The 25,897-nt window shown below is 43.6% G+C and overlaps 3 protein-coding genes across 4 annotated transcripts in view; 2 read left to right on the forward strand and 1 right to left on the reverse strand.

Annotated features, from left to right (window-relative positions):
- The window catches only part of LOC118414252, a 21,515-nt gene extending 19,311 nt beyond the window's left edge, over positions 1 to 2,204 (forward strand). Inside the window, exons 8-9 of the mRNA XM_035818173.1 lie at positions 92 to 157; positions 1,650 to 2,204. Of these exons, the coding sequence (XP_035674066.1) occupies positions 92 to 157; positions 1,650 to 1,757 (174 nt within the window). The 3' untranslated portion in view covers positions 1,758 to 2,204. The remainder of the gene's footprint in view (positions 1 to 91; positions 158 to 1,649) is intronic.
- A 3,388-nt stretch (positions 2,205 to 5,592) lies between these two features.
- LOC118414184 lies at positions 5,593 to 10,550 on the forward strand. Its single transcript, XM_035818046.1, has 8 exons — positions 5,593 to 5,778; positions 6,471 to 6,500; positions 7,795 to 7,899; positions 8,321 to 8,418; positions 8,670 to 8,787; positions 9,293 to 9,466; positions 9,735 to 9,907; positions 10,426 to 10,550. The coding sequence occupies exons 1-8, from the start codon at positions 5,685 to 5,687 to the stop codon at positions 10,534 to 10,536; spliced, it is 903 nt and encodes a 300-aa protein (XP_035673939.1). The 5' UTR covers positions 5,593 to 5,684; the 3' UTR covers positions 10,537 to 10,550.
- Positions 10,551 to 11,042: 492 nt separating this feature from the next.
- Positions 11,043 to 25,897, reverse strand: part of LOC118414975 (spondin-1-like) — a 22,426-nt gene continuing 7,571 nt past the window's right edge. The window contains exons 2-17 of one of the 2 annotated variants that reach the window (XM_035819338.1): positions 21,708 to 21,946; positions 17,248 to 17,462; positions 16,897 to 17,073; positions 16,403 to 16,571; positions 16,045 to 16,132; positions 15,599 to 15,768; positions 15,376 to 15,463; positions 14,968 to 15,128; positions 14,707 to 14,794; positions 14,313 to 14,482; positions 14,062 to 14,149; positions 13,674 to 13,849; positions 13,395 to 13,482; positions 12,990 to 13,156; positions 12,594 to 12,675; positions 11,043 to 12,414 (exon numbers count right to left, since the gene is read on the reverse strand). In XM_035819338.1, the coding sequence (XP_035675231.1) occupies positions 12,249 to 12,414; positions 12,594 to 12,675; positions 12,990 to 13,156; positions 13,395 to 13,482; positions 13,674 to 13,849; positions 14,062 to 14,149; positions 14,313 to 14,482; positions 14,707 to 14,794; positions 14,968 to 15,128; positions 15,376 to 15,463; positions 15,599 to 15,768; positions 16,045 to 16,132; positions 16,403 to 16,571; positions 16,897 to 17,073; positions 17,248 to 17,462; positions 21,708 to 21,921 (2,307 nt within the window). In that variant the 5' untranslated portion in view covers positions 21,922 to 21,946 and the 3' untranslated portion in view covers positions 11,043 to 12,248. Of the gene's footprint in view, positions 12,415 to 12,593; positions 12,676 to 12,989; positions 13,157 to 13,394; positions 13,483 to 13,673; positions 13,850 to 14,061; positions 14,150 to 14,312; positions 14,483 to 14,706; positions 14,795 to 14,967; positions 15,129 to 15,375; positions 15,464 to 15,598; positions 15,769 to 16,044; positions 16,133 to 16,402; positions 16,572 to 16,896; positions 17,074 to 17,247; positions 17,463 to 21,707; positions 22,437 to 25,897 lie in introns of those variants that run through there. The other variant, XM_035819340.1, reaches the window with a different exon arrangement.

The raw sequence follows: 25,897 nt of genomic DNA on the forward strand, positions 1-25,897 counted from the left end.
CCTTACTGGCGGAATCCGCTTATGGCACATCTGACTGCAGTGGAGTTCTACCCACGTCTTTATCATGTACCACCTCGTGACTGGGAAAACATTCGGCTGGAACATATGGACCTACCTGGACAGCCCGCGCTACGAGCACCCAGCAGCCGGCTTCGGGGTGAGTTTAAGATTAAGTTTTAACGGAGAACACATCGATCCTGTGAAAATCCTGATTTAAGCGCTTAGAATTTATGATGTTATGGTGTTAACTTTTGCAGAACTAAGTTTGTAATCATTCATCTTATCAGATTTTGTAAAATAAGCACGTGTAGCAAATTTACAAAGTACGCTTTGACTTTATTATAACGTAATGTAGTGTTGGCCCAACATGTCTTTAAATTCTTGTAATATCAGACTTTGCAGATACAAGTTGTCCAATAGTGACTTCACGCAAAAGCTATCGTTATGTTTTAACCCTCAAGCACCCGACCTTTTTTTGCGACTAAAATGACCGAGTGGGGTCCAAACGGACCCCAAAATGTTTTGTTCATAAAATCTCAGTTCCAATTCCTATCGGTGATCATTGTACATACATTGCTTCGTCAATGTAAGAGGATTATTTCGACATGTTAAGGTGTTGCTAATTCCACCTCATTATCATAATTTATGCAAAAGATCAGAAGGACCATCTTTTGCACTAAACCTATTCTGACCAGAGAGGGGAATTTTGAGGCCCTCAGCAACCTTTATGTCGCATAACTCATGAACGGCTAGTGCTAAAGCTACGAAACTTGGTATTATATCACAAAATATTGTTAGCAAAAATTTTTTGTCAACAAATTAAATTTCTCATAATTTTGGGTTGCCATGGCAACGGAATTATGATAGGCATATTTTCCCCAAAATTTGCCAATTTCGACTTAAACAAGGTTTTCTTGGTAAACAATGCTTGTTTTCTTACAACAATAAAATTCTATGAAATTGAATGCTATTTTCATGATTCAAAATTTATAATTTATGCTAATTTCATGACGTCATTAGTCAAAATCCAAGATGGCCACCCTCATTAGCTAAATGACGTTATAATGTCACTATATTATATGGTGATGACACAGAAGTTTTTATGAGGATTAAGTTTTACATGTTTATTATCCTCTGAAAGTTTGGTGGTGATACGATAAGTAGTTAGGGAGTTAGACTCAAAAGTTTGTTTCAAAAACAGCACTTTTTTGCTGGGGTCCGTTTGGACCCCAGACGGACTGATCACGGACTTTCTTTATAGCTTCCACAGTATGGTACCAATCTTCATAAAAACTTAGGAGAAGGTATAGAAGATATTGGCTGACAAAGTCACGGAAGGAATTTTTCTTCAGATTAAAAATGTTCAAATGGTACTTCAAAATTTACGCCTGGGGTCCAAATGGACCCCACTCGGGTGTTTGAGGGTTAAGGCACTTCTGATCCTCATTCAAACAAAAACGTTCATGTCTGATCCAATCTACTTGTTAGCTGACAGCTTAGTGATATAACGTTACCGTAATCACACAGGGCATACTTTATCATCAGCCAGTTGCCTTGCGTCATTGTGCCCGGGCATAACATTGTGTACGTGTATCTGCTTCACCAAAATACGCATGTCAAGTAGATCATATTGTTCCATACCGTCTCAGATGTTCATGGATCCTGTGCCGACCTGTCTGGCTGACCAGAGTCAGGGCCTGTCCACTATGCACGTGTACCTGACCAACGGGTTCCCGCCCTTCTACAACCACTGTTAGACTCCTGGACCGTGGAACGGAACCAACAGCATTTCGGGGTTGAAAAATATCTGTATCTCGGCATAATTTTATGCACGCTAGCCTCTTAATATGGGACGATAAGATAATATACAACGGAATCCCAAGGCATCTCTAAAGACCTGGATGTTAATTATGGTAGGTTTCTTGTGCTACCGTAATCCTGTGGTGTGCTTTAAGCCACTGCAGGTTTATGACGTCATCTTTTTTCAAATTGCACATAGCATGTCTTTAATTTCCTGGCTACTCGCACAATTGTACCTTTTAATTATCATGTTTTATCAGCATTTACCAAAATCCAACAATCCTCCATTCCACATTACTTCGGATTCCTCTACGATAAATAGCTAGGTTATAAGCCTTTATTTCTAATTCCGTGTAAGGTACACTTATGGAAACAAAACCATTAAAAACACAGTTGTCAATGGCCATGGCTAGTAGTTTTTTTTTATTTGTACAAGTAGTCGATACAACAGACTACACGTCGATGTGTACTAGTGTTGTAGGAACCTACGTTTTGGCGATCTTAAACACTAATTTCAGATCAAAATCGGTCAAAGCGTTCGGCAGGTACATTCCAAGCTTTACCAGCCTCGTGGGTCAGGAGAGCGACCTGGCGACAACCTATGACCAACGACTATATTATAAATAAGAAGGGATTGTCCGTCCAAAGTATGAAAGTCGTGTCTTAAGTTAGCAAGGAGGGCTATTCTAGCATTTTCCCAATTATGCAGTTGTTGCCCTGATTTGCATAATGTAAGTTTGATGATGTTCACCTTTAATGAACTTAGAGGTACTACAAGTATCAAATTCCCGTAATTTACCACAGTGACTATTGGTTATGCAGACTATAACATGAGGAAAACACATTGACCCCTTATTGAACTGTATTCAAATGAACTACATACAACTGTATGTCATCTGTTGAGCAGCTCTTAGATAGAGGTCAATTACTAACTTTCCGCATAGCTTTTAATTCCTCTGTCTATTATTCGACAAATAAAACATGAACTTTCTCATCGAAACGAACCCATTCAACGCAGTTGTCAATGTCCACGACTTGTAGCTTCATTGATTTGTACAAAAATTGAACAGCAGTTATACAGCACGGTAATGTGTGACAATGTTACTAGCGTTTCCGTTCTGGCAACCTCATACACTTATTTCAAGTCAAAGTCGATATTTGAATGACGGTAAAGGATTTGGTCGGTGCACTGCAGCTTTGCCAACCTTGTCGCTCATGAGAGCCACCTAGCGACAACATTCTAAAGGTACGTAATGTGGGCATGGGTGTCATTTACATAATTGATGATGAAATGCTACAATGGGCTTTTTTTACCTAGCTACGACCTATCTACTTGAAGAGCTTGTAATATTTGGGTGGAGAGGATAATCGATTGATATGATTTATGCGAATGGGGACCTTTCTAATAACACAGTCAACAAGAAACATCTATCATGATACGTCACTCAGAAAGATATTCTAAATTATTCTACGATTGTTTGTTTCCCTAATGTGTTGCTCCTATTGCAATTGATCTGTGTTTATTGTTTGCATGTAAAACTCTTTCATTTTGTAGCTATCTCTGTCTGAACCCGTGGGATTTCTTTGTATTTTTTCGCGTTACTTTGTTTGCGATGAAAATACAAATACAAGGCTATTTTCTGCTGTATGACTGTTGGCCCATATTGCGATGCTTAGCTCCTCTTATCCATGCATCGAAATGAGCAGGCGCTAGACATTTGGTAGCGAGTCGCGTCTGTGGCGCCTATCCAAAGTTAGCCTGGAGCCCAGCCTTGCTAGCTTGGTTAGCTCCCAACGACATCTAATGCGCGGAGTAGCGTCCGTTAGCAAGGCACGACAGCTAACACGACTGGACTCCAGGCTAGCTCAAAGTACAGGTAATTACAGATAATGACATGAGACCACCCTTTTTAATTTGAGCATGCGCGCATGTTTCCGGCAAACACGTCCACGTCACAAAGGGCGAAAACATTGTCGCGTGATCCGCTAACCTTCCAGAACACGTTATCTGTTTCAAAGGTTGGGACCTCCAGGTCTGGCCCACGATAACGGACTAAGTAGCAAAGCTAGAAGGGTAGGAGGACTCGGATCCTGGTCTAAATTTAACCAGCAGACGTGCATAGTCCATTGACCTGACTTGTAATCTTACGGGTGAATTGGAGGCCAGCGCAACCAGTGGAACAAATAAAGGACAATACGTTATGCCCAATGCCGTTTCGTTATACAATTGTGTATGGACCCATTGGCGTCTACAATAGGTGCACAGTTGATGACAAAGCATACTTGTATAAACGCTATAAATTTTCTGGGATAACCATATCATAATCAAACATACATCTCCAATAATAGTATTCCTTTCTTTATTTACATTGATGAATTACATTGCAAACAAATAATCCTTATCCACAATCCTGGCCTCTCTGGGAGTTTCAACATAGACGTCACATCACAGTTTACATCAGCATTTGCTGTATAGTAGGAATTGAGACGTCTAAAGCGACTGGTTCAGATTTATGACCTGGTGCTGTCGATCATCCGTTGATGCTAAAATAAAACTCTAGTTGTGACATATCTTCAGTTGCCCTGACAATTACCTGCAGCTTACGCAATATCGCGCCGACTTAGACCGGATTTAGCTGCGGCACAGATAACTCTGACTGCTGAAGACACAAATCAGATGTAACGACATTCAGTGATTGTTCTCTACGACCATTATACACATACCTCACTCACTGCAATGCGTACAAGATCACCATACCCAAATTCCCGTGCCACAGTCTACTGCGACGTTTGTGTAGTTACTTTGCGACATGGTGTACAGGAGTGGCACATGGTTACGTGGCAAGGGAACACATGTTACAGAGATGTTGACTCAGAACCTGGGGGTCCTGAGTTCGAATCCCTGACAGATCCTGATGTAGGCCTTAGAATTTCCTCATTCGCCTCAGTTGTAAATGACGGTAGGACGCTTAATGGAGATCCCGTGTTTGAGGAAAGCCTCATCTCGAGCACGTTAAAGAAAGTGTAGGGGAACTTAAACTTCCTGGGGTGAGTGGATCAAATGAATTTACACAATGAAAGGTGCAAGGCGACAGTGTGAAAAGCCCGAGTTGCCAAACAGGATAGAGCTTGAGGGGTGCATATTGTCATTGACAACGACCGATACTGTGTGCAGTGTAGACAGGGTGGTCGAAAGTTACTGAAGGTAACGGTGCAAGGTAGCAGTTTGAAACACCTGACTCATCGTCTGTGATTTGCTTGTACAAATATGTGTGGGCTATTGGAGGGCAATGGCACCGTTTTGGCTCTTTCTACTGATAACGGGCAAAAGTCCAGATTTACGCAGGCAGGTAGACCCAGTCAAGACTCCCCTTGGCTTCAGGTGCTGTAAGAAAAGACCATTTCACAAACCATCAGTAGAAATCAGGCCTACATCGATGCCCCATGTTATTCTCTATTTGATGAATCGTGTCTGACGCGTTTGTACTACATAGTTTATCGAGATGGTGCTGCTCACTTGGCGGTCTGCAGCAGCTAAAAGCGACTTTTGATCATCATGACACGGCCTCGAACTGTAGTCACAGACGAATGAACCGTCAGCTCATTCAGAAGTGCGACGGAGCCTTGCTGTTGGTAGCTTTAGACCCGGCAGCTGTATAAGGAGATGACTGTGTCCAATCAAGACTGGAATCGTGGCATGATATCACATCAACATCTCTACCGAGGAGTGGCGAGAGCCAATAGGACATCGCTCTTACACATGACGTAAGTTTACATTATCAAACTGTCACGAAAACCAAGGCCTTAAAGTTAGAAATCAGGAATAATTGTTCACTCCCGACGCAAGGCTCCTTCGGTAACAGTCGCTCATTGAACCTCCCGATATGAAGCTGTTCCTGTTGTTGGCGATCCTCGGTGCGGCCGCGGCGGCCGAACAGTCGTCATGGTGGTGGTGGTGGCCCTTCCCCGAAACGGCAGGTTAGTCAGGTTTGAAACATGGTAAGGCCATGTTGATTTGATTATAAGAGTGATATGATCGTGCGCATCAATTTTTCAGCTGTCTCCAAATTTTTTTTCATAATTAAGACAACGTTTTTTCTTGTCCAAGCATTTCTTATTCGCACGCTTGCATCAGTTCTGGGGTTCCCAGAGGATCTTTAAAAATACCCCCCCCCCTCTCTCTCCCTCTCTCTCTCTCTCTCTCTCTCTCTCTCTTTCTCTCTCTCTCTCTCTCTCTCTCTCTCTTTCTCTCTCTCTTCAATATATAAACCTCGTAGAGGTGTTTGGAAAACTGAGTAACGAAAAACGACTAGTCGTTGATATCCTGCGTTTAAAAATCCTATCTTCAGGAAAAACTAAATGCCTCTGTTTTAGACCAACTTTGACTGAAGAAACATGGTAAAATGGCTATCAACTCTCCCATACTTCGCTGTAGTTATTTTCTGGGACGTATAAGCCCCAAAACACGTGAATGCCTGCCGGTATTATCTGTTCATCTTCTAATTTGTCCCAATCCGGTACACTGACTTTTTTCAGGTCAGCTTCTTTTGGATCGGCCCAACAAGAACAAACGGTTTTGTAACGGTACACCGCACCATGCTATCTGAAACGTCTGGCCGTTTCCAAAATCATATCCAGTTGATTGAGTATTTTCTCTCTCTCTCTTTCAGACACGGAACCACACTGGGATACCCTGAAAGGTGAGAGCTTATATTTTGAGGAGCCAAACCTGTAAGGCTGATGCACATACAGTCCTGGAATACAAACCCGCAACGATTACAGTAAAGCTATGGAGTTGATTTCTTGAAAATATTGCCTGTCTTTGCTACTAAGACCTGTCATATTATTCCCTTGATACAAAGAAACCAAGGGTTCGAAACAGGTCGCTGTAATGATGTAAGGTGCATTCAAATGAGACTATCAAGTTAAATGGATATATTTACCGTACAAATGTAAGATACAGATCATATTCTATCCCGCATCAGTTTTTGCAATCATATTCAAACACATATTTATCGCCTGGATTCACTATTGGTCTAGACATTGCGTTTTTCTGCCTTTGACATCTAGCTTTGGAGTTGAACAGCATCGAGTGACGTGGAGAGGTGGCTTGTGATTGGCTGACGGTTGCATTGACTGACACTTATTTTGTCTGGTGCAGTTCGATGCGACGTTATTTCGCTACGTGACCAGACAGCTCCGTCTACATGACGAAAGCTATTTTCTTAAAATGTTTCAATCCTGTATTGGCCCTTGCCACTGTAGGTCATTTCAAAGACACTAATGGTGGCGAAACGTTACCTAAAAAGAATAAGGAAAAAAAAGATGGTTAAAATATTTTAACTATTGCAGAGATTCTTCTGTCCCTAGTCACTGCATGTCACTGGGGACAATTGCTATAAAAACTCTATGGTAGGATACTAGTAGTTTTTATTTAAAAAGCGACCTTTAACGAAAGGAACCTTTGTCCGTCAGAGACCGAGTCGCAGTGCCTTTGCACTCCCGACACGCCCTGAGACGAAGTCCAAGGTCTGCGCACCAGATATCCATTGTTCGTACATGCAGATGTCATGACCCTGTTTGCAAACCGTCTCAAAAAGTAGGTTAGACTATGCGCTGTTCCACATTAGTCAAACAACAGTGTGACTAACGTCTCCAAAACTAGGATAGGACCGAGGACCGATTTACTCAGTATTGATCAAGAGATAAGATTCCACTTTGGTCCTTGAAAGCAATAACTAGGCCCCACATTGCAACATTCTAGTAGCCCCAAAACCACGTCTGGAGCCGCAAACTAGACATTAGCCTACCAATCGACATGTAAAATGTAAAGAGTTGAAGACCTATGATCAGTTTTGTGGTTAGAACTAGTAGGGCTCGCCAATGTTCCATGGTGACATTGACGACCCTGGCCATAATGGAGTTGATGGTCGTTCTTTCCGTAGAACCCAACCCTCTAAACCTGGTACCTGATATATTTGTACTTTCTAACAGTTGGATGGGGGATCAACCCACTGACGTCATTCCAGACCCTTCCGCGCACGCGGAGTGAGGCTGTGAAGCAGGGATGGACCATGTACGGACGGACCACGTGTGCAGGTAAGGGCTCTATGTATGACGTATGTATGACGGGTATGTCACGAAGCGAAGTTCACATGATGGCTTTCAATGGTTTTCTTCAACAACTATGTGCATTAGCATAACATATACCTATGTTGGCGTGTATCCTATTCAGTTGCAATGATTGTAGTATATCCAATGGGTTAACCTCAGACCATTTGAAACCTGACACCACTTACACTATCGCCGTCGTCTGCTGACGTGTTCGCATGTAAGATTGTCTTAATGAACTATGGAGATGTGCGCTACTATAAAAAGTTATATGCCATCAACTTGAGGAAGTTGGGTACATTGGGTTCTTTACAAAATGAAGCTGGAATATTGACCTTGACAACAGTGACTGTAGGTAACTCGTTGATCAGGTTATTGTGAATTTTCCCCTGTACGTACTACTCTACAGGAACCTACTGGCAGGGTCTCCGGATGATCTATCAAGACGACCCAGCCGTGATCCTGCTGTTCGACAAGAACGGGTTCATCGCCGGCATGCAGATGGGAGTGAGTACAACTTTATGTGCTGGTCATTGGTTCAGAGCTGAACAGTTTGTCGAAATTGAATATTTACACAATTCTGTGAGGGGCAGCACTATCTGCCCATGTATTTATACCCAATTGTATACTAATAGATTCTATCAGAGTCAGAGTTGCTACTAGTAACTCCAAATTCAGAAGTGCCCAACTGCCCTTTCTCCAGCAAAGATGGTGGAATGGTTCCTCCCAAACTTCCATTGTTCTGACGTGTTGTTCAGGTGAAGCAGAGCGACCTTCCCAAGGACAGGTCCGTCCCTGCGCGTGACGTCATCCCACCATGGGTGCAGGACAGGAATAACGACATGTGGCTCGTCACCACCTACTTCGTCAGACCAGGTGCGATGTGCGAAGAATCAAACATGGGGGGGGGGGGGGAGTCGAATTAGTATGCCTAGGTCTAATAAATAGGAATTGTGTTTCCGATTACGGTCCTGAAAAGTAGGTTCTTTTACGTTTGGGCCCAAGTGATCCAACAGAACTGTCTGGCAATGCAAACCTGAAAATGCATCCGGACATCTGTATTTTCGACATTAGATTTTACCTGTACCCTTATCTTCAGTTCTGTCTGTTTACATCACTTTTCTTTTAAATAGAATTACATGTTTGAAAATACTAGTCTACAAAGTTTTCATCACTCAGGTCGATGTCAGATCGAACATTTTATGTCTCTTGCTAGTGGTGGACAAAAAACTGTAGGGTCGTCAAGTTTCTGTGAGGGCCCGTCCGGGTTCCCTTTTTTCCAATGCCTTTGTACCGAATTCAGACCGTCCATGTTATGTTATGATTAAGATTCTGACCTGTGGTAGTGGAAAATGAGCATTCTACCGCCATGTGCTCGCAGATACCATCTGTACTGTGGGACGCACCGCGTCAGAGTTCGAGGCGAAGGGAACAGGGTCAGACTTGTACCTCCAGACCGGGGCCAGCCCGCGTACGGACTTCATCATCATCCCCAAGTACGAGAAGGACCTGAAGGGAACGGACTGGACCCCGGGGAAGTGCTTCTGGACCATGGGTAAAGTACAACCAATAGAAAACTTTGACATTAGAATGTTAGAACGAATAAAGTTGGCGTCTATATCAATGCTTAGAACGTAGGATATAAAGAAGAGTTAGCATTGTAGGAGGCATAGAGATGTATTTCTGTTCGACACCAATTCGACAGTCCATGGACAGTATTGACAATCAAAACAAAAGGCAACATTATTAGAATATCTATCCTGTTCAGATCCGTATATTTTGGCAGAATCAAGATCTTGTCGATTTCCTCTCTCTTACTGCAGGCAAGCACTACTTTAAGAACCTGCGGGAGAACATGCGCTGTGAGGAGATGTACCCGCTGTTCCCGATGTACAACGACGGGAAGCTGAACGCCTTCGGGCTGCTGATCGGGGCCAGCATCACCAGCCCAACCTCTCGTTATGAGGCACCCATCGCCTCCAAGACGTTCTATCAGGTAAGAGCTATCCACTCAGTCACTCACTCACTCAGTCACTCAGTTATAAGTCAGTCAGCCAGTCAGCCAGTCATTCACTCACTCACTCACTCACTCACTCACTCACTCACTCACTCACTCACTCACTCACTCACTCACTCACTCACTCACTCACTCACTCACTCACTCACTCACTCACTCACTCACTCACCCATTCACTCACTCACTCATTCACTCACACACACACACACACACACACTCACACACTCACTCACTTCACTCACACACACACACACACACACACACACACACACACACACAAACACACACACTCACTCACTCAATCACTCAATCACTCAATCACTCAATTACTCAATCATCCAATCACTCATCCACCGTGTGCTTTTGCACCAGCTTGGTCCTTCCTCAATCTTACAGCCTTTATAGCCTAACAACAGATGTTTCTTCAAAATTGATGACGTTGCGTTTCGTACCCTTCTAATGAAGTATAGCTTCTGATTAACACCCGTATGTTTCAGCTGTTCATGACTCCTGTACCCAAGTGTCTCCAGAGCTACACCGAGGAGAAGGGCATGACCACCATGCACGTCTTCCTGGAGAACGACCCGCGCACGAACAACTTCTGTTAAACACCAACACGTCACAAAACCAACAGTAACGGAGTCTATGGGCAGCGATCAACGCTGTGCACGTAGGCCTAGTTGCTAGGTATATCAGACGACTTCGTTTCCACGTTCACTAAAGGAAATTTGCTTATGTGCAATGGGTAAAAAAGTATTGCGAAATATTAAAAGCGATGAAAAAAGATAACTTAGTCTATTTTTGTTCTTTGATGTACTCGTCATTAGTTAAGGGCAGAAAACAGCACAAACTGACGGCGTTTAACGTCACACTTCTGATAGTACACCATTTCAACGAGTTATATTTTATAAAGCAATCCCTACCTTTTTGAAAAAAAAACCAGCATTTTGATAACAGGTATCAAAGACGTCTATGGTAAACATGGAAAAGAGGCATCGAAACTCTCTCGGTTCTATTGACTGACTCTACATGTCGCCATTTGTGGTGTTCATCCACGAGTTAGTGGAACAGACAACACATAATCAGATAACACAAAATCAGGACAACCAATATACATGTATTTTTGTCATTGGGTTTATTCGCCAATTAATACTTTATACAAAAGATAACATGGCTACATGAACCATTCGAATTACATCAGGACCTCTTTGGTCAGTGTCCAAAAACTTAGCATTCAGTTTTACAAACTTATCATTGGTAGAGAATAACTTAATGATGTCAGAATTGAGATACAACTTTTATATTTTAAATTTACACTTAATATACTGTTATGCCACACATAGTTCTTTTATCAAATCATTTTTAACAACAAAAAGTAATTTCTATCTATGACCAGAAAAGTGTTCAAAACTAAGGACTGCTGACATGTATTTACCGGAAGGTTGCATTGTACAGTGGTTTGTTATTCAAAGGGTAGGGCGCGGAGAGTCTATTGAGACAATAGAAGTGCTCATAGTTCTCTTGAAGTGATCTTGCTGCAGAAAATGATACACTATCGATGGTATCGATCGTTAGAACCAGTAACGCGCATTATATAATGTATCTTACATATCATACAGGTGTTAGAATACCTAACCTTTACAAAGACGAAAACACAAAGTGAACACAGAGATAATAGAAAAAACACAATCGTCTGATGTCTGTCATCGATTAACTTTGGCCGGCAAAGGCAGGTGATGTATATTTATAACAAATCATTGAAGTACTAACTAGAACCTAATCAAAGAAATCAAAACATTTTGTGACTTGCATAGTCGTGATAAATGTGCTCCAGTGTGACTTGTTGCATAACGTTGTGCTGGTGATAACACCCCTGGTTGTCATACAGATTCCATGAGCAGCACGGTCGACTTCAACCTACTCTCTCTTCTTGTGCTTTCGTCAGTAGTGGTTGAAGGGATTTACATTTGTTCTATCTTACAAGAGAATTATATACTGATTGGCACTGATTTTCTCTTCATCTGTAGGGAATGATATGCTGCGATTTCAAACTTTCAATTTTTTCAACAGTATGACCGAGCTGTTGACATTAACGGTACGGTATGTACAGGTATAACACACACTTAGAAACACAGCAACCATTATTACGTAAATCCACATCAAAGTGCTATTTCTGGATCAGTACACAGTCAAACAAACCTAGTGTTAGAGTGACTTTCCTGCAGGTGATTTGTCAGTGTCACTTTCGTCACATGAAATATTTTATCACACTACTGTGAGTAGTGAAGACAGACAGCTGTAGTCATTTCTGTACTGAAGTCTACTCTTGTCGTCGGCCGTACTGTCTGAACCTGGCTAGCAGCCTCTGTAGCCTGTCATCATTGCTGATAGCCGCCAGGGCCGGACAGGGGTTCAGGTTACACCGTCTGAGCTCTGACAGCCGAGGGCAGCGTCTCCCACCGTTTTGCGGGTTTTGTCTGATGTACCTTGAATATGGAAGCATAGGTAAGATCCATTGTCATTACCACCGACAGGAAGCAGAATGTTACGTACATTGTACGGTACAAGTACCAAATATTGCGAAACAACACGCCAATTAATATTAACCTGAGCGCTTTAGACAACTTGGCTTTTAACAAGAGGAGTTTGAAAAATAGTTCCTTACCTTGATCGTACCATGAGACCACCACCACATGATCTGCTGCACCTACTGAAGCGAGACCAGCGAGACACTTCACAGTTCCGAACTGTAAAACAAAATGAGACATTTATTACTCCCGGTATCATTTCTGCATACATATCTACTCATTTTGTCTTCTCGGCCTTAACGTTACACAAATACCAACTGATATCTGAAATAACAGTAGAACAGGTGGCATCCCGAACTACCCACCAAGCGTTTCGCCCTCCTGCAGCAATAAATGGTAAATTCGTGATAGATCGCTATGCATAATCCAAGTGTGTGGTGGTATGAAAATATAGTTATTGCTTTTTTCACTTTCTTTAGTGATTAACACACTGTATTCGTATAATGGATTAAAGAATCGACAAATATACACACCTTCCGGTTCTTCCTCTGCTTCGTCTACAACCTCAGCTGACAGTTGTGGCTTGGAGGGGACAACGTTGATGGCCTTCGTGACAGGACAGGGCTCCAGATTGCATCGTCTCCTCTCATACAGGTGAGGACATGGCTTTCCGTCGTTCAGCGGCTTTTGTGTAATGGTCCTGAAATGTAAATATGAAAATGAACTTCAGATGCCCTTGTAGCTACAGACAACCGTACGCCGTAACGCTGTTCTCAATGACTTTCGAATTGTCATATGTTTCAAGATGATTCTACAAGTTTCTACTTTGGGTCAGATGCTAACGCCACTCGTTAAGAATTGATCATACATCTCGCTTCTTTGAGAATTTGGCTTTGAGAGCTTCGTGGCAGACGACTTGAAGGAACGCCGTTACTCACCGTGCTCTGACCATGACGCCACCACCACACCTCCTGTTGCACCTGCCGAAGCCGGACCAGGCCGACACCTTACAGTCCGTGGCAACAACTGAAAAAGTCAACAGTCATCATTCCGTTTCCAGTTCCATTTATACAGACACAATATAGACACAAATGTTTATCGAACACCATTTACTGTTTGAATGAACATTTGACTGAAAGACAATCCTCTAGATGAAAAAAAAAAACATATCAAATCTGCCTGGATACTGGATTACAGCTTCAATACTGATAACGCACCTTCAGTTTCAACTTGAACTTCCTCCACAGAGTTGGCCGCCTTTTCTGGCTTAGGGATATCGTTCTCGCTGATACTAGTAGCCTTCGTGACAGGGCAGGGTTCCATGTTGCACTCTCTCCTCTCGGACAACTCAGGGCATGGCTTCCCACCGTTCAACGGCTTTTGTGTGATGGTTCTGAGGTGTAAAAACAGAAAAGAATTTCAGTCTACATCGCTTTTGCACGAAATCGTTAGATTAATGTCGATCATGCTTTGAGTTAAGTTAGTGAGAGCCAGAAATTGATTTCATGTGTTAGAATTACATATCAAGGATTCATCATGCAACGCGTTTCTTTGAGAACTTGGCTTTGTGGCATGCAAATGAGTTTAAAAATCGCCGCCACTCACCGTGCTCTGAGCATGACGCCACCACCACACCGCCTGTTGCACCTGCCGAAACCGGACCAGGCAGACACCTTACAGTCCGTGGCAACAACTGAAAAAGTCAACAGTCATTATTTCGTTTCCAGTTCCAATTTTCTATAGACACACATGTTTACCGAACACCATTTACTATTTGGATGAACACTTCATTGAAAGACAATCCTCTAGATTTAAAAAAAATCTGCCTTGATTACAGCTTTAATACAAATGCGCACCTTTCTCTTCCACTTCCTCCACGGATTTGGCTGAGTTTTCTGGCTTAGGGATATCGTTCTCGCTGATACTAGTAGCCTTTGTGACAGGGCAGGGTTCCGTGTTGCACTCCCTCCTCTCGGACAACTCAGGGCATGGCTTCCCACCGTTCAACGGCTTTTGTGTGATGGTTCTGAGGTGTAGAAACGGAAATGAGTTTCAGCCTCCATCGCTATTGCAATAAATCGTTAGATTCAGGTCGATCATGCTTTGGGTGCATCGGCAAAGTCAGAGAAGTGAGTGAGGTATAGATATTTATTTCATGTGTTTAAATTACACATTCAGGATTCATCATGTAACGCGTTTCTTTGAAACTTGGCGTTGTGGCAAATGAGTTTGAAAAACGCCGTTACTCACCGTGCTCTGACCATGACGCCACCGCCACACCTCCTGTTGCACCTGCTAAAGCTGGACCAGACTGACACCTTACAGTCCGTGGCAACAACTGTAAAACAAGTCAGAATTCATCATTTATTTTCCAGAATCATTTTTGGAACACAGACATTCTTTTGTGTTGTGGACATAAACGTTGGTCTAACGTCATTTACTATTTGGATGGACACTTAAGATAGGAAGACAATCCTCCAGACAAAATAGAGACTTGACACAAATGCACACCTTTCGGTTCATCTTCACCTTGCTCCACAGAGTTGGCCGACTTTTCTGGCTCGTTGTCACTGATGAACTTGATGACAGGGCAGGCTTCCATGTTGCACTGTTTCCTGTCAGACAGCTCAGGGCATTGCTTTCCACCGTTCAGCGGCTTTTGTGTGATGTTACTAAAATATGAGAACAGAAAGGGTATTCATTTTCTATCTATTTTCTGTATTTGTGAGACTGGCCACGACGTGTTCCAACGGCTTTTAAAGTTCGTTGATCACCTCACGTGTGGTTGGGGAGGGCTAGCAACGACGCTAGGTCAGTTAGCACCAACATGGTTAGGACCAAACATTTAAACACTGCAATTCGTGTACGAATTTGGCTTTGAGACAGTAGATAGGAGTTCAAAAGATTGTTGTTACTTACCGGGACCGCGCCATGCTGCCACCGCCACAACTCCTGCTGCACTTGCTGAAATCAGACCACTTCGACACCGCACAGTCCACGGCAACAACTGTAAAACACACAACATTGTTGAAACGTGGTCATCTCTTCGTGTTTTCCACCCAAATATTGAATAAACATCATCTATATGAACACTAGATCTGGTTACACTAATATCTATTAGCAAGTCAACACGAATACGTACCCTCAGGTTTCTCCTTGACTTCTTCAACAGCTTTGACTGGCTCTTTTGACTTGGAGAGACCGTTAGTTTTGACAGGCTTCGGGGCGTCACATGGGTCCGTATTGCACTGTTGAATCTCAGCCAACTGGGGGCATGGTTTTCCACCGTTCAGTGGCTTTTGTTTGACGTACCTGGAACATTTAATAAGCAGATATTGTTTTCACTTCCATCGTGAATGCGACTTAGCATTAACCTGTGGTAATGTTGGTGCTCCACTTAGTGAAATTGTCATTTCACCAGATGGGTTTAGGTGCAATTGATATGGCAACAAAGTAAGGAAAGTTATCTACGTGCTGAACCTTGCGAACATTACACACGAATAGTTTGAGTTATTCAGATGCTGTTTTGTGAACTTGCCTCTATAGTTCTTACATTATAGATGAGTTTTGTAGATAGTTGTAATTTACCGTGATCGCGCCTTGATGCCGCCACCACACCGCCTGTTACACCTACTGAAGCCAGACCAGTTTGAGACCTCACAGTCCATGGAAACAACTGTAAAGTAACAAGTCCTAGTTCAATACCATTTAGGGGCCTAGCATGGGACATCCCGTTAACGTATATAACGTTACGTGCGTTGCGCCATTATCCAACTCTATAAAATGTCAAAATATGTTTGCTACGTATTTGTTTCTTTACATGAAATATGACACATACGTAATGCTACTTGCGTGCGTCTTTGTGCGTGTGTGTGTCTGTCTGTGTGTCGGTATGGCTGTGTGCGTGTTTATGTGTGCATGAACAAGAATAGACAGAGACACACACCCTCCTCTGCCTCGTCCACTAGCTCAGCCAGCTCGTCCAGCTTGGAGAGGTCAGCGCCCTCCCGGGTGAGCGTGACCCTGGCCAGAGCCGGCAGCTTCCTCAGACTGGGGTAGTAGAACGAGTTGGCGGGGTGGTTGGGGAACGTCGAGCTGATCTGGAACACAGGTTCCTGCAAATACAAAACGTTTGTACAAATGAACATTAACGTCACTAGAGTCCAAAGAAATGTAAACATAACAGGCGTATTCACATTATCAATTTATACATTTTATTTTTATTGCCTAAAATAAATAAATCACTGTAAACACGGCAATCCGCGCGACACGTGAAAAGACGATATATATCGTGTACTGACGGTCTCAAATGGACTTTTAAGTCAATAAATGATGCAGGACGCAAAAAGACCGACCACTAGCCTATAGAACATTTGCAGTAGATCCGTATCAACCACAGTGTGATGCAGTACCAGTCCATTCCGTCAGGAGTGCTCTCACCTGTGGCACTGTTGCCCAGTTAGGGGAGGTGAATGTGAACCCCTTGTCTGTGCCGGCGTCCCATGGTCCCAGCCTGGTAGAGAATTGGTCAATCCACTTCCCGTTCTGACAGAGATCCTTACTGTCCAGCCCAACAAACCAGTCTGGACTGGGCACAATCTTCACCATGAACGACACCTAGAGGGAAAGTAAACGATGTTGTGCTTAATTTTAGGTCCTGTTTTCTCGACTTTAGGGGACGGCGACGTTGATGGTTTGAGATCGATGTCATTTACATTACATAACTTTAGAATATAGCGTTGTATCGCATTCCTTAGTTTTGAATAGAAGATGTGTTTTCATAACGTTTACCTTCGAGTGGTCAGCATCGATAGCAAAGTCTGTTTTCCTCTCTCCAACTCCCTTATTCTTGATCTCGTCCGCAAAGAACTTGCCACTGGTTCCCTTGGAGTCTGCGAAGTCAGAGAACAGCTTAAAGCTGCCAGCCTTCTCAGCGAACAACTTGACTCCCTCCGAGGCTATCTCTCCCTTGTGCCAGAGTGTGTATTCGTCGTTATGGGTTACTCCTGGTGAAACATAAGAAGTACACGTCAGATCAATGTTTTTTTATGGACAACAGCCTTTGTCATATGTAGTTTTGGTCTCCTCCCCCATTGTCGTCGATATCGATATTTCGTCTTTTAACTACACAACAATTCTTATAGATACATGCGAAAAACTTTAAACTATCAACAACCCATAGGCCCGACTGCATTGCACTTATGTCAATCGTCGCTGGGTGTAACCTTCACCCGTGTACAAAATCAATCACACTGTCTGACTCCTTGAACTCATTGAGTTGACACTTGTCGATAGCGGAGAAGCGTTCTGATTGCTTTGTACCTATGTGTATAACAGGCTTACACAGCTGTGTGGCTATATCTAAACACACAACAGACAGCCCACAGACTTGAGATGACATTTCCTTAGACAGGAGACCTTCGTGATCCAAATGTGCCAAGCCCCAGCATTGGATCCAGAGGTGATGTCAACAAGTTGCATAACCAGGTCGCTCTTGGTTATTTCAACAAACACGGCGCCAGCTTTTGGCTTTAGTCCTAGTCAGTCATGGCTCAGGGCTGCCTTGGGTTCCTTATTTGGAAATACCATTTTTTGATAAATTGTATATGTAATTAAGAGCTTCCTATATGACTTGTTATGGGTCGAATTTGCCACAGCAGGCCAATTCTAAACTACGATCACCTGACATTTGGCCTAGTGGAACGTAGCAGATTTGAGAAAGAATGAATTTGAGAGTGCAAGGCACGCATAACACTAGCTTGTTCTGAGACGTCTTGACCGAAGACGTCTCCGAAAACGCTAAAATATTGTAATGAGAAAGTACCAAACAACTGAATTTCACGGATCATGAATGACAGATGTATAACTTCTGTTGAAAAAGTCGATCCACAGGAATATCTGCCACAGCACAGAACACTCCGTTTTCGAGAAAATGTTTTGCACGTCTTTAATATCTAGCCGTTTAGTTTATCTTTTAAATATAACGTTACCCTTGCATACGTGTATGTAGTTTCTCTTGGTTGCTCCAGAAGCGCCTTCAGAGGGAAACTGGGCATTAACTTAAGAACAGCCGAAAAAGTCACGAAAATTTGTTCTCGAAGTGCATAGATAACTCTAATCATTATACGGGCGAAACAAAAATAGACTTTTTGACCTCTGTGACACAAGAGGTGGGCTTAGGGTGGACCTGGTGCATGGTACGAAATTCCGAGCGAGTCGCCCCTCCCAACATTATTAGCACAGAAGTCATCAGAATTTTCCTGGTCTCCAAGCAGACGTGTTAGCTGGATGACAAAAGAGAAGATCTAGAAGAGAAGAATATGGCCAAATAGGGACAAATAAGTTGCCTATTGCACTTGCAGTCTATCCAGCTATCACGTCGTCCGGTCAGTTTACTCCTAGGCCAATCAACTCCTACTAGACTTTTCTCCCTCACTTGTCCCCTATTACTATTGAATTCGGCCAGGCGGGAGTCCGGTAGAAACAAGAATTTTCCGGGGAATGTCGATGAACAGGACAGACATTTACGACTTCAGCTGTTAATGTGGAAAACATCGCGCTGCATGCCCTTCAAAACTGAATGTGGGGCACTTCAGTGGATGTTTCTGTGGTCGTGTAGTGCAAGCCTGATATGGGTGCCACGGGAGGGCTGGGCCTGCTGTGAGCGATACTAGAATTACCACCGTGCCGTGATGACTTGATCTTGACAAACATACTTCACAGTTGATTCCCACTGCACGGAACGCCAGCGTGATAACTTCGCACGCTCCGGGAGCGCCGAACAGCTGAAAAAATACAACCCCCGCCCGCTCGCGTGCCGGTTCTTCAGGCGGGAATTACAGTCACAAGAATCACAAGACCAGTCCTGACCTCGCTCATTCCAACCTTACCGAGTACCAACATCTCACTCCAGATGACTGTCACACACACGCAGATGTTTTACTACGTACGCAATACAAACATTCCTTGAAGCAACATCCATTACTGGCAACTTGTCTTTGGTGATGGAGTGGATGGACAAATTGGCGGATTCAGGTAATACATTATCGACTTCAGCCGCTCATTTGTCCGACTGTGACGTCGTTCTATAAACTCTTTCAGCACAACCATTGTCACCATCAACTGTGTCATCATCACTATCATCACCATTCATCATCAACACCACACTGACGCCATCATTAACATTGCCATGATCATTGTTTTCAACAGGTGATCCACACAATCTAAGTCGCGTCGTCTCACAAGTAAGTGAATGCCTGAAGGGCCAAAATTCTCCGGATCTCCGGAACACCCTACAGTTGTCCCATTTCGTAATACGGCGACCTGCTTCCTGAGCCCAAGGCTATGAGAAAGCTTATCTCCCTTGCCAAGCCAAATTCCACACACTGTTTGGCGTCAAGCAAGTGAACACAGCCGAAGGCTGGAGTATTTACATGGCGATCGGAAATTGTGTGTTTCCAAGACTACTTGATCTCAGGCATAAGAAGTGGTTGAAATCAAACGCGAACGCCCTGGATCCGGAAACCCGATCTGAGGAATAGATATCATGGTGTTGCATCAAATCTAATGTCCTTTTTTTCAGGGACATTCTTTCCATTTTCAAAATGGTTTGCTTCTTACTACGTTATTGACAGTCCTAGAATAGTCATAGTCCTCGACCTGATTAACAACATCTTGATGGACAATAATGAAGGTATTGATAGAACAGTTTCAACACAGAAACAATATCCCTCATGGACTATCGTTGTGTCCATGTTTGGATGATATGACTTTGCCTGACGGGACAATGCCCTGCCAAAATGTCACTTTGCCATTGCCCTGCCACTTTTTTAGATGACCGAGATTCGCGTCTTCACACGACTTCCAACGAGACCCAGTACAGCGACTATGAAAGGTGTTTTTTTTTTCCAGAAAACTTGTGTGTGCCTGTCTCCATTCGATACAGAATGTTGTATAATCAGCATTCTACAGAAGAGTTGAAACTTCTGTGAAGTATGGACCGCTGTGTGTAGTGGTCATCTTTCGCCAATGCAAAGAACTGGTTACTGCCAGTCTGTGATTGCATTGATGGCAGCAATGCATGGTTATAAATATATTTGTCCCTTCCCAGTTGGCAGAATCGCCCAACTAGATCCGTGAGTGACGCTCATTGGTTTTGCCACCCCACCAAGAGAACTCTTACACCCTAAGCAACATTACATTGTACGCTGAAAGATGCCGTCTGTCTTACCACTTTCGCCCGTCCTAATTTGAACATTCCGTCACACAAGGTCGCCATAATTGCAGAGAACTATACCCTTAATCGTTTTGATCACTCTGCGTTTTGATCGTGTGCAGAAAAGCGTACGAAGCCAGCCTCTGTGATATTACGGTCTTCGGCTCGTCTTCAAGCTTTGTGATCGGTCCTGCAGCAATAGTCTTACGGTTTTCACAAGCCAAAGTTTCTGTGCGGAGTCCTGGCTGGGCAGCGCCGCAGGCCGTCCCCGTAGAACATATATGATATTAAAACGCTTGATATTATACGCTATCTATTTCCACAGAGTATGCTATTGTTATCTTTTTTCCACAAGGCTTGTGAACCTTTTCTTATGAAGTTTTTTTTTTCAATAATGATAACGTTAATAATAATAACTTCTGTCCTTTGTTCGACAGTGCGTTGAGACAGTTGTTATCGTATGGTATCTAATAGGATATATGGGAAGGCGGGAATGGCAAAATGTAGTGGAATTTGAGGGTCACAGAAGGGAATCGGTATCTCTTTGTAGTGTGGCTTTGTTACCTTGGACGCAATTGTTCAAATATGCCAGGCAACCGTGTTAGTTTGTATATAAACGCTACCAGTTGTGTAAAAAGTGGGCTGTACTCTGTCCGTTCATCCATGCCACATCAGATCCACACAAAGGGAAAGTACTTATAAAATACTGTCTTAGGCCGTGGAACATATACCTACAGCTTCACGGTTAACGGTTGTTATCCATAAACCAGTGTCGAACTGAACAATGAGGCAAAGACATTTCATCCGATTGTAGCGAGCGAACGGAGTCTGTGGTTCGTGATGGCACGCCAACTATGCGCGCTGAACCTACCACTGCAAAGCACTAAATGGGGGACCAGATATTTCGGAAAAGCCTTTGTGACAATTCTTTGGTTTATTATGATATCCTATTTGATTATAGTACATCACATTATGATATATAAATCACTCAAGTTAAAAAACTATCAACAAGAAAAAGAGAAGAAAGACGACATACCGACAAGAGAAGACCATGACGCCTTTGGTCGGTAGATCGGGTACTGTTTGGGGAACCTCTTGGCCGACCACAGACCTTCGAACACCAGGGTGTACTTTTGCTTGGTCGTGTCGCCCTTGCACGGTACTTCAGACAACAGCACGGTAGCGCCGACCGTCGACAGCAGCCCCGCCAGACACGCCAGCACGGTCAGGAAAACTCTGGGCCCAGTCATTGTTCCTTCTGTAGAGTTTGGTTGACTGTAAAAGACAGACTTGTACAGTAAGTTGCCTGTTTATGTTTATGCAGATACTCTACTCTGGATGCGCCACAGGTTTGAGAGAGACGGCGAGACCCTCGTCCTCCCGGATCCGGCTGAGGGAATGAAGTCTCGGTCCTGAAGCGTTAGCTTTGTCTCACTAGTCGGTCAGTCATTTGCTGTACATTTCCATTTGTTGGACATTTCCTACTGGCTAATACTGGCTAATACTGCCTAGCAACAGACGCCGTCGCCATAGCAACGACTGGTGGATGAAAGAAGTGGCGTGTCAATAAATTGTCACGACTCCCCTGTTGTAGTGCCTGTCGGCTTGGGGGCAGGCAACATGCGTCATCCCGAGCGACAGTAGATACTCCGATGATGACCCAAATATCCTATATGTACAACACAACGATGGCAGGACTGTCAAGTATTCTCCATTCAGATGGGCTATGGAATTCATGACGTCACCTGGAAGGATATCCTCTTACTCAACTCCTATCTAAAACATAAAGTCAACCCTAACTGTTTTGCTTGGGGAATACACAGGTCTTGTTAATATCGGCTGTGTTGACAAATATGGACTGGATGTCCCGAAGGCTACTCATCGCAGTATCACCTACCCTCGTGGTGTCAAGGTGTACTGCTGTCACCAACCTACTCATTGTACTCAGACAACCCAGGGAAGGGACAGGGTCAGTGGAAAGCAACATTTATATGTTCTATTTAGAGATGACTTGTTCTAAGTTTGTCTGGCCCCTGCTTGCCCTACTGTTCCCTGGGGCCCCGGTGAATTTGGTGGTAATGAACACTTATCTCTCCAATGGCGGGGCTCATGACACGCATTCCAAACAGTCTGCCTTTACAGCTTCAGGCAACGCTTTAAACGACGCACATGTGGACTCATAAAATGTCATTAAAGTTTTGAAAGGCCGCTTATGACTCTCATCTGTTGCTTATTTGTGGCCCTCCTTCATGACTTGAGCTAGACGGATTCAATGAGAAGTAACTGCGGTCGGAATTGGACCGGACGGATCGCTGCTCCAGATTCACGGCTTATCGTTATGTTCCCAGATATGAAGTTAATCATTGTTGATGGGGGAAATTTCGCAGTAAGACATAAATCGGCCAAATCTACAAAGCTGTGGGGAGGCTCGTGACCTGCCATTTTCCGTAGTACAAAAAATAACACCGATGTTTTTTATCATCTACATATTAAAACATCATATATCCTGGCAGCATACCATTCCTTCCTTATCGTTCCTAAAGTGGATTGACTTTGGGAGAATTTCGTCGAGATAATCTTTTTGATTCTCTATTGTGATGACAAGAGTTTCCAACAAAGTGCGTTTTGACTTACAAACATACTTTACCAAAGAGATGCAGGTGATGTTAGAACGGGCGGGGATCGTTTGTCAGACTCCCCCCGGTATCGAGACGGCGAGGCAAGAAAAGTACATGTTTTGGGTTTTATGGGTGGTCTTCCTCCTGACCTTTTAAGATATTGAGTTTCAGTAACTTTCTAAACAAACGCCATTAGACTAAAATTCGAGGCCCGTCATTGTGACAGGTGTAAAGAGAGAAGAGACATACGTCCGAGTCAGTTGAATAACGTTTTAAAACAGAGAAGTAGCCACATTGCCTTTACAGTGGATGATCTACATCTACATAAAGCTTGCCTCCCCACAGAGTTGACGTAAATTGTGAAACTCTAGCGTAGCGCTGTACGCACGTGGTAGTCTAATGGCCTGGTGTCCCCATCATGAACTCTGTCATAATAGGGTTTATCTCCCAACAGATACTCTGTGGGCAGATGTTGAAAGACATTGACCAGTGAGAGATCATAGTAGTAACGGAAATAGTGAGGTACTAAACCGTTTAACGTGTAGAAATAAATATGAACTGTCCAACGGTCTAAAATGAATTTTTGAAGGTTCTGAAATAGATTAAACTTCTGCACACAACAGCGGACAGATGTGCACTTCTTTAGGACCAATGTTGTCAGCCTAACTGTGTCCTTAATCAGAACTAGAAATGGATATTTCCAAATCTGCTGAAATATACCGGATCTCCCATGTTAATCCATTTCTTTACAGCCGTGATATCACTGTACAGATGTACACTGCCACCTTTGGTCTGCACGTTCTACTTGTCAGAGGTTATGCAGTACAAACGGAGATCTATATGTTCTCTCAGTCCTTGACCTCACCCTTAGTGATATTTAGATCGTCTGCATTTGCTCAGGAGTTGGGCAGTGTGTGATATGTTTATTCCCGAACAGTTGGCTCGTCGCCGTGTACACGTTAGACAGGTGAGTGGCTCAGGACCAGACGCTGGTCTTTATTTGGTCATGTCCGGGCGCAGCACCAGTTCTGTTCCCAGCTGACCCAGACAGTCTCTCCTCCTTCACACATTAACGTTACATGGTAGGAGGGTAACACTAGGAGGCCGAAGGGTCCTATTTCAGCAGACGTGTACCCTTGAAGACTTGAACGGCCATGAGAAGTCCGATTCGCAACTGCACCAAATGTAGGTCGACGCGATGGCAGAGAAACGCCATAATCAATGTTGCCATATTATCAATTAATCACACTGTTACAATAGCACAGTGCAGTTGTCCTGTCACTATATAACCTGAATGAAGTGAACAAAGCAAAAGAATGTTTCAGTCTGACAGTCAAAGCTGGGTGGTTCTATACCCGGGATCCCCAAGCAGAGGTTGATAGGGAAGACTGTGACCTTCCTCCCATGTGCTCCCATATGCACCCCTGTCTAGTAGTCGGCTCAGCCAGTCCCCGTTTCTGATAAGCAATGATTGGATCGTCTGTCAGGAAACGAGGCATATAAAAAGAAGGTTACAATCATAGTTTCCAAACAACATCTGCTTGGAGACTATGTGTGAATGGGAGCTCGTGAACACGGCAACGCCGGGACCTCAAATGATTTTAAAGCTCCATTGACTAATTAAGAAGTACTATCTGCACATTTTATTCCTTCCTCAGTTCTACAAAAGCCTTGACTATTTTGGCAACAGAGGTCTGCAGACGCCACTGCCTGTGAGATACAGTGGAAAAGGTCTAGTCTCAAACCACGTGAGAGCGCTATATCCGGACCGTGCTGAGCGACCTGGATTACCGGTTACCCCGGACGGCTCAGGAGATGACGGGACGTTAATAAGTCGTTAAGTCGTTAGTGGCGGCATGACCTTGGTAATGAGCGACAGGTGGGCCGAGTTCCGTCTGTGTGGAGCGAGCTTCAGTCAAGCATGTTCACACAAGGCTCCGGAAATATGTCAGACAAACAACATTTCTCTACATATTATCAACTCTATTTGCCTACTTTGGATATCTATAACTCATGTTCTTTGGCAATTTGACTTATAAGCGCCCAAGTGACACAGGGCGCCGGCCATTTTTTTTGTGTCATTTTACTCCAAATGGTTTCAATTGTCTGATGTCCAGTTAAGTTGTACTACTTGTAGTAGTAATTTCAAAGAACATGCGTCGCTCACTGTCAAGTGTTTAGTCAGGCTGTGGGGTCACGGCTAAAATAAAGAGTCAAGGTAAAGATCCGGACATGATTACACAAATGTTTGTCAGGAAACTACAGAGCTGACAATCTCAATGTCACGGCCTTGTCAACATTCCACTCCTGTGGGCGGGGAGGTCACGGTGACCTGTCCGTATCTATAAAAAGACGCTCCCTGTCGGTAAACCGTTTTCACGATAGTAAGTTTAGGCTAGAAGTCTAGAAAAGTACTGCCGGTGTGCTAACTCTTCCATGTCTGTCCCTGAAGTCAGGTGGACACCTGGCAGTACCGCCACAATGACACATCATACGATTGCTGATGAAACTATCAGTGTGGATATTTAATGGTCCGATTTAGCCTCCTTCACCGGCGTCTCTGGGAAGCTTGGCAATTTTTTTTCCTTGGGGGGGGGGGGGTAGGTCG

Source organism: Branchiostoma floridae, chromosome 4, assembly GCF_000003815.2.
Source record: "Branchiostoma floridae strain S238N-H82 chromosome 4, Bfl_VNyyK, whole genome shotgun sequence".
Taxonomy (NCBI): Eukaryota; Metazoa; Chordata; class Leptocardii; order Amphioxiformes; family Branchiostomatidae; genus Branchiostoma; species Branchiostoma floridae.